We start from the raw sequence: 11,862 nt of genomic DNA, 5'->3' as shown, positions 1-11,862 counted from the left end.
GCCTGATTGTAGATCAGACGGTCCACGAAAATAAATTCTTTGAAAATGTCTCACTCTCGACGGAAAGCAGCCAGGATGTTCCCGTTCGGTGAGCGTTTAAATTGAAGGGTGTTTGCCTTTAAACGGAAATAATCTAACATGTGCGTTTGCATTAGAAAACACGTTGTTCTGCACCACTTTATAGGCACAGTACGCCTCCCGTAAACCATCACAGATACTGTCAGGCTTTTACACAGAGTACAAACACCCTTTCGTTTGAACACTCACCTTCTTCTTCTTCTTCTACGTTCGTGGGCTCAAACTCCCACGTACACTCGTGTTTTTGCACGAGTGGAATTTTACGTGTATGACCGTTTTTACCCTGCCATTTGGGCAGCCATACGCCATACGTATTTTCGTGTTTCTATAACCCACCGAACTCTGACATGGATTACAGGATCTTTTCCGTGCGCACTTGGTCTTGTGCTTGCGTGTACACACAAAGGGGGATAAGCCACTAGCAGGTCTGCACATAAATTGACCTGGGAGATCGGAAAAATCTCCACACTTAACCCACCAAGCGGCCGCGGCCGGGATTCGAACCCTCGACCTTCCGATTAAGAGGCCGACGTCTTACCACCCCGCCACAGCGACCACCGCTTGAGAACATCCTAGGTGCCCTACGTAAAGACCGAGCAATTTTCAAAGAATTAATTTTGCGGATTGTCTGATCAGACAAATCGGACGGTGCGTTTTGGCGCTAGACCTAACTTTTAAAATCGAAATAATAAATTGACAGCTTGTTACACAAACATTCTTAGATTCCTTTTTAATCAAGACAAGATCAGTACAATTCGAAGTTTTAAAAGTTTGAAAAAAGTGTAACCGAGTGCCGTAAAACACTACGATCACCTCGGGAAGCGAAGTGCAATCAAACAGGTTTGAGAAATTTAGAGCTAATTTCTTAGCCCTATAAAAACTGTTATGCAAACCCGAAGGTTTCCATGAACATACAGACAATCGGAAACCACCAGACCCCATCACAAACAGAATTCTACAAACCACGAGTGTTGACCTAAAGGCCAACAACTCGGGTGCAGAGTCTGCTGTGAAAGGAGCAGTAGCCTCCCCTGTCACAAAAGAAAAGCCCGGAAGCAGGGTCAGGCAAGGTCGTGGTTCTCGTAGCAGACGACGGTTATGCCTATCGCCAGTCAAAAGCCATCTCTAGAGTTCGTGTGAATCGCAGCGGTTTGTTGCGTTTAGATTCAGAGGTACATAATAACGTGCTATTGCAGATAAGCTTACAGCGAGTAGCATTGAAATCACAAACTGACGACTACATTGTGAAAAAAAGGAAACTGGATCACACGGGTTCACGATGGCTCAGGGGGAAGATAAACCACGCAAAATTAAATTCTTTGAAAATTGCTCGCTCTTTACGGAGGGCACCCAGGATGTTCTCAAGCGTTTGTACTGTGTGTTAAAGCCTGACAGTATCTGTGATGGTTTACGGGAGGCTCACTGTGCCTTTAACCACATTAGCAGTGCGTGGCCACTACTGACGAAAAAGACATTCCTTACTCGATTTTATTTCATATTGTACATTGTAGTTAAAACAAAAATCAAACTCAGCAAATGAACAAACAAACAAACGAACAAACAAACAAACAAATAACAAAAAGCAAAATACAAGTTGCAAGCAGCTGTGTCGAAACAGTTTTTTTTTAATCTGTCAGCCTGAAAACTGAAAACCCTGGATCAGTCATCAACAATCAAAGTGAGGCTTAAAGGCACAGTAAGCCTCCCGTAAACCATCACAGATACGGTCAGGCTTTTACACACAGTACAAACACCCTTTCATTTAAACACTCACCGATTGAGAACATCCTAGGTGCCCTCCGTAAAGAGCGAACAATTTTCAAAGAATTTATTTTTGCGTGGTTTATCTTACCCCTGAGCCATCGTGAACCCGTGTCATCCAGTTTCCCTTTTTCACAATGTAGTCGTCAGTTAGTCATTTGAATGCAACTCGATGTGAGCTTATCTACAATAGCACGTTTTTATGCACGAAACAAACGGCTGTGGTTCACAAGAACTCTAGCGATGGCTTTTGACTGTTGAGAGGAACGGCGATGCACTGTAAACCGTCGTCTGCTACGACCCTTGCGTGACCCTGCTTCCGGGCTTTTCTGATCTTGTCTTGATGAAAAAAGAATTCTTTTATGATTAAAGAATGTTGTAACAAGCTGTCAATTTATTATTTAGATTTTAAAAGTTAGGTCTAGCGCAAAAACGCACCACGGTCCAAAAACATTCTGATAATCATCGATCCACGGCTATCGACAGTTTACATCGATAGAAGGGAAGTAACTCATTTTTGACCTGAGTTCAGGATGGGTCCAAAAAGTGTTCGAGACAATCTGCAAAATTAATTCTTTAAAAATTGCTCGCTCTTTACGTAGGGCACCTAGGATGTTCCCGTTTGGTGAGCGTTCAAATGGAAGGGTGTTTGTACTGTGTGTAAAAGCCTGACAGTATCTATGATGGTTTACGGGAGGCTTACTGTCCGGGCGTGATTTTCGGTATCATATTCATAACAGCCGTCCCGGCCAGCACCAAAACGAGGCGCCATTGTTGTTGATGAGAAGTCCACGAAAATAAATTCTTTGAAAATTTCTCACGCTCGACAGAAAGCAGCCAGGATGTTCCCGTTCGGTGAGCGTTCAAATGGAAGTATGCTTGTACTGTATGTAGACGCTCGGGGAGCTCTGTGATGGTTTACGGGAGGCTTACTGTGCCTTTAACTAGACAAAACCCGAAGACCGAGACGGGTCGCGTTTGCATCCTCCGCGAAGGACAGATTTTCTAAGTAAATATGACATATCTTTATAATTTTGGATAAAGGAAATGATGACGAATACAATACAAACCTATTTTTTTTAATCTGATACTAGAATTTTATATGTTTTCATATTTAAATATTTGTAATGAACAAATTAATTTTTCAATTTGTAAGCGTCCAAGCTGAACTGCAAAAACTTCGTCAAAGATTGTTGGACTAAAACGTCATGTAATTTGATTGACAAAATGAGGTCGTGACATTGCCGCCTCATTCAGAAAAAAAGTCGGATGTGACGTCACCAAAGAATGTGAAAAACGATTTTAGATTCTATCTGGCAGATATTCACATGTACAGTATCATAAAGGTCTGTCCGGTAGTGTTCTATGAATCGCTCCACACACACACACACACACACCAGGGGCGGATCAGTTCATTTTATGGGGGGGGTTTCCAAAAGTATATTGTGAAGATATGGGTGTGAAGGCGCGAAGCGCCGAGCCGACGGCGCGAAGCGCCTAGCTTGCTAGGGGGGTCCGGGGGCATGCCCCCCCGGAAAATTTTGAAAAAAAGGATGCAAAATGGTGCAAGCTGGTGCATTCTGAGGATGATCATTACCAGTTCCAGGCAGCAGATTTTGTCACTGATTAATACCCACAAAATTGAAACTCAACCCAAAAAAACACACAAAAATATTTTTATTTTTTGGCTGGGGGGGGGGGTTTCCGGAAACCCCAGAAACCCCCCCCTCATCCGCCCCTGCACACACACACACACACGCAAGCACACACGCACACACACACACACGCAAGCACACACACACGCAGACACACACACACACACACTTGCACAGACGCACACACAAAAGTATACACTACACCCTTGTCTCAATTCCCGGTCTAACTAAAAGCATTGATATTATGTACAGACAACAACGAAGAAGCACCGGAGCAAACCAACAAACTAAGCAACAACAACAAAACAAGAGGCGAAGCCATCAAGGCTCACGTAAGAAATCGACAAACAGTAACACAAACTCAATCACTCCGTCACACATACACACACACAGTACACACACACACACACACAAACACACACACACACACACACACACACACACACACACACACACACACACACACACACACACACACACACACACACACACACACACACACACAGAAAGAGCATAGGTGAAACTGTGCAAGATCTGTCTGTCTGCATGTAGCCTACTTACAGGGACACGACTGCCAACAGAGTCTCTGCCCGCTCAAAATAATAATGACCGAGACTTTCAGTACTTCCTTCGCGTGACGTCTAACCCTCTTACGTCATAATGTGACGTCAATGTAATGTGACGTCTTCAAATGTTAGAGTTTCTACCACAGACATACACACGCACAAACACACACACACACACACACGCACACACACACGCACGCACAGACAGACAAAGTTACGATCGCATAGGCTACACTTACGTGAGCCAACAACCAACCAACAAGCAAAAATACCAGCCAACAAACAAACAAACAAACAATGTCAACTGGGAGGTCTACCAACATACAGGACGAACAGTCATAACAAAACACATTGAAGCAAAATGTAAACAGATACGGGAGACCACGCCATCGAAAAACTAACGTTTTTGTGTGCGTAGTTTCCAGCACGGGGAAATATTTCCTTCTTTGAGCCAAGAAACAAACAAGTCGCGTAAGGCGAAAATACAACATTTAGTCAAGTAGCTGTCGAACTCACAGAATGAAACTAAACGCAATGCAACGCAGCAAGACCGTATACTCGTAACATCGTCAGTCCACCGCTCACGGCAAAGGCAGTGAAATTGACAAGAAGAGCGGGGTAGTAGTTGCGCTGAGAACGATAGCACGCTTTTCTGTACCTCTCTTCGTTTTAACTTTCTGAGCGTGTTTTTAATCCAAACATATCATATCTATATGTTTTTGGAATCAGGAACCGACAAGGAATAAGATGAAAGTGTTTTTAAATTGATTTCGACAATTTAATTTTGATAATAATTTTTATATATTTAATTTTCAGAGCTTGTTTTTAATCCAAATATAACATATTTATATGTTTTTGGAATCAGCAAATGATGGAGAATAAGATAAATGTAAATTTAGATCGTTTTATAAAAGAAAGGTTTTTTTTTACAATTTTCAGATTTTTAATGACCAAAGTCATTAATTAATTTTTAAGCCACCACGCTGAAATGCAATACCGCAGTCCGGGCTTTGTCGAACAATACTTGACCAAAATTTCAACCAATTTGGTTGAAAAATGAGGGCGTGACAGTGCCGCCTCAACTTTCACGAAAAGCCGGATATGACGTCATCAAAGACATTTATCAAAGAAATGAAAGAAACGTATGGGGATATCATACCCAGGAACTTTCATGTCAAATTTCATAAAGATCGGTCCAGTAGTTTGGTCTGAATCGCTCTACACGCACGCACACACACACACACACACACACACACACACACACACACACACACACACACACACACACACACACACACACACACACACACATACACACACACATACACACACACATACACCACGACCCTCGTCTCGATTCCCCCCTCGATGTTAAAACATTTAGTCATAACTTGACTAAATGTAAAAACAAGGAAAACTTTGGGAATACATTTCAATCAATCTTCTGGAGTGCAGGCCAGGCCAAATCATGTATGAAGTTCTCTTTGAACACGCCTTGAATTGCCGCAACGATTCTAGTCGCTCGCTCGGTCTGTACAAGTATCAGAACTGAAGCTCACTTCGGCAGCCAGCAAGACAGTTCCAACATGGGATTTCTCGTTCTTCTTCTCCTGTGGGCTTTCTCAACAGTCCCTGTTAAAGCAAAGTGTGGGAACAATCAGCATGAATGTATGTATTCGGAACATAGCAAATTGTTCACGGATGAAAATCTCACCACATCGTGTTACGGTGATCACGTGTGTGACTGTGGTGCTGCCGTAGCCGACTGTTCCGCCAATCACGGCAAGCTGACCTACCTGCCAAAACTGAATGTCACGTATAACAGCTACCGGTATCTGAATTTGTCCAACAACAGCATTTCCAGCATTGCTAACGACTTTTTTCACAATGTGTCCAATGAAGTTGAAGCCATTGACCTGTACAATAACGGACTGATTGCCATAGCGGACGGTGCTTTTGGAGATCTGGACAAGCTCAACACTTTGCTTCTTGGCGGGTCAAGACTTCTTGGCGACATGGACTTGCGATGGCTGCTCTCTCTTCCACCACTCATCAACATCAGCTTGGGTTGTTCAAACATTGGTTTTCATCTCAACATGTCAAATTTTCGGGCACCCTTTCTAACAGAACTTTTCTTGGGAAGGAACGAAATCGTCCTGCTAGAAACATCCTACTTTCCTGCAATGCAGAGTTTGAATTTAAACACCAACCGTCTGTATGACTTTCCAAAAACGTCTTCCTCATCCAATGAACCTCTCTTTCCTAATTTGGAAAATTTGTACCTTGACACAAACATGATTCAGTGTATTGACGATCCAGTTTGTCTGCCTAATTTGACAAGATTGTCTCTGCGGTATAATAATATAAAGTACTTCACAGCTAATTTATTTTCCATATCTCGTTTCCATAAACTAAAATATCTGATTCTCGTGCAAATGGAAAACAAAATCTCTCGAATTGAACCCTTCTTCATAAACAACTCAGCAGTCTTATCCATTACTTTCGCGTTAAACAACGTGAATTTCTCAATGGTAAACGACAACGCTTTCGGGGGCTGTACTAGCGTTGTGTATCTTGACTTGAGTGGAAATAACTTTCGAGATGTCAAACCTGATCACTTCCGTAATCTGCTCACACCAATGGAACGCTCACTGAAAAGTCTGCATCTTGGGAAGACGCAGCTTCAAATGGTGTCATCAAGAATGTTCAGAGGGCTAAACCTGACCCAGTTGTACCTGTTTCGGAACCATATTTCTTTGATTCCCGATGGGACCTTCGACAATTTAAAATATTTGAGAACACTGGAACTGGACAATAACAACATCGTGACTGTATCAGAAAACGCATTCGGATCAAAACTTCGTGCAAAGTGAGTTGTCAAATATTACTACTTTGACATGATTGGTAGCATGTGACACCTTTTGTACGTGCGCCAGTCAGCATGCATTGTAACAAACTACATTACGTCTATTCGTTACACTTTTGATCGCTCATAACTCCGGTGTTTGACGTGCAATACGCCATCTCTATGGGTTGGTTATATGTGGGGAAAATGTCTTGCCAACCGCTGCGCAAACGCTCGCATTGCTTTACTTATAGCTCAGGCTTTTTACGGCCGATCCACCTCAAATTTGGCATGAACTTGGACATCTATATGTCAAATCTGTACCCTGACTTCCAGACGAATCATCTACTCATCTCTGGAGTCACGTATATAAACAAAATAAATCGCTTTATCGGATGTTTTTGACCTGGGCATAGCGATGCTGTCTGTAGTGGCATAGTGGTTAGAGCCTCTCACGGTGGAATAATCTGGTTTTACTTCTATTTGGGGCGATATGTTTTGGTACGATTTTTTTAACGCTCATTCGTCAACCCAGCTGGTGTGTGGTCTTAATTTGTATGCTTTATTATTTGTATGTATGTGGGGGTGTGATTTGTTATTGTTGATTTAATTTTTGTGTTATTGAAATGCAAAATAAGTTAGACAGCTAACGTGACAAGATCCAGAATCAAAAACCAAGAAAGGTGAGCTATTAGAAAGTTTAATTTTGACCCCCCAAAAAGTCCATTCAAAAGTAAATCGATCCAATAGTCTTTATAGTCGACAGACAAAAAAATTATTATGAGACGAATGAAACAAACGACAGAAACACTTCACTAATTATGCTTCGGATGCGAACTCTGGCAAGGATGTGGTCAAAGTCTCTGACCATCTCCTGCCAGAGATCGCATCCAAATGGACTAGGTCTGACCGCATATTGCACAAGCGAATATACCTGTGGTCGATGTAATTAAATGTTTCAATAACTACCCTTTCTTGTTTTATTTTTTTAATTTTTTTTTAAAATTAGAATGGTATTGCGCAATTGGAGCTTTTAATGGGACTTGTGCTGTAGGAAAGTGATTTACTATTATTATAATATGATAATAAACAAGGGACGAGGGAAGGTTAAAGTAGCAGGGAAAATGAGTTAAGCATCGCACTAATGAACCGTGAAAGCTGGTCACTTGTGTAAGGCCTGTGCCTAAATAATCAAACACGGATATTTCGCTTCTATGATAAGCACTCCATTCGTAGCACAGACAAAGTGTTCGAAAATACTCCGTAAAACGATTGCTTAATTTTATTGTTCGCATAAATAAGACGGTACGAGTAGGTGTTCTCTGTGCTCGGGTATGCATTAAAACGTGAACGAGATTCGCCAATTGATTGATTCAATGATTGAATTTTTTGATTGAATAGATTGGTAAACCTGACTCTGGGTGACAACCCGTTCCAGTGTACCTGTGACATCCTGTGGTTTCAACGCTGGATGAAGTCAAACCCAATACTCTTCAAAGACTACTATACCAGGGGTTATCGCTGTGCTAACATGGCCAACATCACGATCCCATCGTTCGTGTTGCATTCACAGGTACGGTTACAAGTGTAACAGGATAATGTTAGTGTGACAGGGTAACGCAGTAGTCCCCCTTGCCACAGGCAGCTGTACTGCATTGACGGAGTTGTCTCCCTGCCAAAACGTAAGCTATCTATAGAAGTTCGACGTCGTTTGGTAAGTCGGTAGACAGCACACCGTACCCGTGAGATGAGGAGTATCTGTTTGTAATGGGGTGTTGCTGCTCTTGCAAAGTTTTACGTTACTGTAGCAGTTTTTAGAGGTCTAATATTCAGCTCTAAATTACAAATTCTGTTTGCCTGGCTTTGCCTCTGAAGGTGATTCTTGTGCTTCGGGCACTCAGTAACATAAGTATTACGGATTTACTTACAACTTCAACTTTGTATCGGTGTAGAACATAAAATAAACCTTGTTCCTGTCCCAAATCTGCAGTGTTTAGATTGGTTTGAGTGTCAAAATTGCCACCCAACCGGATACAGAGTAGGCTTAACAAAAATGAGACTTAATTGTTACAGTGTTAGAATTCCAATACACCAATTGTGATGTAAGATCTTTTGCATGAGATAAACGCATGAAAAAGATCAGAGATTACCTGGGGCAAGTACTAAACCGCGTACCTCATTAACCTAAACTGGTGAGGATGTCGGTACACATTTGAATCAAAACGTCCAAAGGAATTGATGATTTTCAACTTCCAGGCGTGCCTGCTGGGTTCTGACGCTGTCGCCTTCACCATTGCCGTCACTTGTGTCCTCCTCTTCTTCCTCCTCCTCTTCACCATCCTCTTCCGCTTCCGCTGGCACATGCGCCTGTGGTTGTATCAAGTTTGCCGAAGCGGCCAACGAGGGCGACGAAGCCGGCGTTACAAGTACGACGTGTTCGTGTCGTATGCGGAGGAGGACGCGCACTGGGTGCTGCAAGAGTTACTGCCCGTGACGGAAAACCAGTGGGGGCTGACACTGTGTCTGCATCAGCGGGACTTCCGGCCCGGCAAACACATCGTGGACAACATCGCCGACTGCGTCAGCGACAGCGAGCGAGTTGTGCTGGTCTTCTCACCCCACTTTGCACGCAGCGAGTGGTGCCAGTTCGAACTCAAGTTTTGTCAGAGTGTCGTCATGGAGCGTGATGACGTCATGGTGCTGCTGGCGCTACAGGAAACACAGTCACGTGACATGTCGGGCGCCATGTTGGCGGTGCTGCGGACTACCACTTACATCGAGTGGGAGGAAGGACAGGACGCCAGACAGGCCTTCTGGGGACGTCTTCGTCTGGCGTTCGAGGATCCCGATGAGATTCACATCGTGTAGGGCATCAACAACTTCCAAAAGCAACGAAAACACGAGTGCCTAATGAATTGTGAATTATGTTTCAACAGTAAATGAGTCACTGACAGAAAGCTCCATGTTTTAAGCTTTCGGCTAAACCTTTGTCACTTTCGTTTCGCCTGCCAGCTGGCTATAGAAACGTTAATTTCAGGGGGCGGGGTCTTACACGCAGAACAAAGGGTGCATGGGCAAGAGCGTCAAAGAAAGTTCCGTCGAAAATAGAGATTTGCTGCTTTCATGGCGATGAAAACAAGAAACTGGTGAAATTTCTTTGGTAAAACATCACGTATGCGTGAGAGCTGTAGCCCAAAAACTAGATCAAGGAGATCAAGAAATCAAGAATGTGACTTTTCCACATGCACAAGTTGATGTAACTAAACATAGAATACAGAATTTTGGGAAACAGCTCAGGGGAAGTAGCTCACTAGTGCAATCGTGCAAATTGAATTTTGGCCGCTTACTCAAGTTGGATCGGCACAAAGTATAACCTTGATATTTATTTTCATATTGTTACTTTGATTGGTTTGTTTGTTTGGTTGTGTTGTTATACATGTGTCTTTTTACTATTTTGTTTGTTTGTTTGTTTTATCTTTCTCTTTGAAGTATTCGGTTCTTTGATTGTTTGCTAATTGTCGTTATCGTTGTCGTTGTCAGTCGTTGTTGTTGTTAAAGCCCCAGTATGTCTCAAATGGTTTACAAAACGATTTAAATCTTCAATGAAAAAAGCAGTTCTAACCTTATGGAACACACTTGCAATAGCATTTAATAGCATTAAATGAAAAGGTTTGTTTGAATTGCTATTTAGCTCGCGTAAACCACACACCAGATTTTGTGTTTTATCTAACCCCTGAGCCATCGTGAACCCGTGAGATCCAATTTCCTTTTTTTCTCACAATTTAGTCGTCAGTTTGTGATTTCAATGCGACTGGATGTATCTGCAATAGCACGTTATTGTGTACCTCTGATTCTAAAACGCAACAAACGGCTGCGAGTCACACGAACTTGTCGGCGGCAGCTGGCTTCAAAGAAAGCGAGCGCTATGCAGAAAAATCGTCTGCTTTGAGACACGACCTTTCGTGACCCTGCTTCCGGGCTATCTTTTTTTTAAACTTTCAAAACTTCGAATTGTACTGATCTTGTCTTGGTGAAAAAAGAAATCGTTTATGATTTCAGAATGTTTGTGTTTCAAGCTGTCAATTTATTATTTAGATTTTAAAAGTTAGTTCTTGCGCCAAAACGCCTGAACAGACGGTCCACGAAAATAAATTCTTTGAAAATGTCTCACTCTCGACGGAAAGCAGCCAGGATGTTCCCGTTCGGTGAGCGTTCAAATGGAAGGGTGTTTGTACTGTGTGTAAAAGCCTGATTGTGCCTTTAATGTTGTTGTTGTTGTTGTTGTTGTGGTTGTGGTTGTTGGTGTTGTTGTGGTTGTTGGTGTTGTTGTGGTTGTGGGTGTTGGTGTTGGTGTTGTTGTTGCTGCTTCTCAGACTTTCTCCTGCGCCAATCACTCAGTCCTTTGTACGTTTTAGCAATTTCTTGACAAACGGACTAGTCGTTTTTATATTGGAGTGTCTCAAAGGCTTTTTGCATCAAACAAAAAAATCCTTGAACGTTGTAGTACTTGTAAAGCCCGATGTAATGCTTGTTCAACTAAAGTGTGTTATTTGTATGGTCGGTAAATCGTGTCAAAGTCCAAATTGCTCAAGAGACAGAACTCTTGTCTGAAGTGCGTAGTTTTCCTTGTTCCTACAACAACAAAACCCTAAACTAAAATGTGTGTGTGTGTGTGTGTGTGTGTGTGTGTGTGTGTGTGTGTGTGTGTGTGTGTGTGTGTGTGTGTGTGTGTAGATGTAAGTGCATTTGTGTTTGCATTCGAGAGAAAAAGGGAGACAAAGAGACTCCTCTCTCTCTCTCTCTCTCTCTCTCTCTCTCTCTCTCTCTCTCTCTCTCTCTCTCTCTCTCTCTCTTTCTCTTTTTTAATTTTTTGACATGTTAATTATATAAATTGAATTGTAATTAACTTAACTTCTATTTCTTCTTGTTATTAATCGAGTTACCCTCAATGGGCGAG

General features: G+C 42.4%; 1 protein-coding gene across 1 annotated transcript; it reads left to right on the top strand.

Moving 5' to 3' along the window:
* Positions 1–8,356: 8,356 nt before the first annotated feature.
* On the top strand, positions 8,357–11,549 carry LOC138948077 (toll-like receptor 2 type-2). Its single transcript, XM_070319604.1, has 2 exons — positions 8,357–8,478; positions 9,162–11,549. The coding sequence occupies exons 1-2, from the start codon at positions 8,377–8,379 to the stop codon at positions 9,771–9,773; spliced, it is 714 nt and encodes a 237-aa protein (XP_070175705.1). The 5' UTR covers positions 8,357–8,376; the 3' UTR covers positions 9,774–11,549.
* Positions 11,550–11,862: the final 313 nt, after the last annotated feature.

Source organism: Littorina saxatilis, linkage group LG15 (genome assembly GCF_037325665.1).
Source record: "Littorina saxatilis isolate snail1 linkage group LG15, US_GU_Lsax_2.0, whole genome shotgun sequence".
Lineage (NCBI taxonomy): Eukaryota > Metazoa > Mollusca > Gastropoda > Littorinimorpha > Littorinidae > Littorina > Littorina saxatilis.
This window is presented reverse-complemented; position numbering and strand designations above follow the sequence as displayed.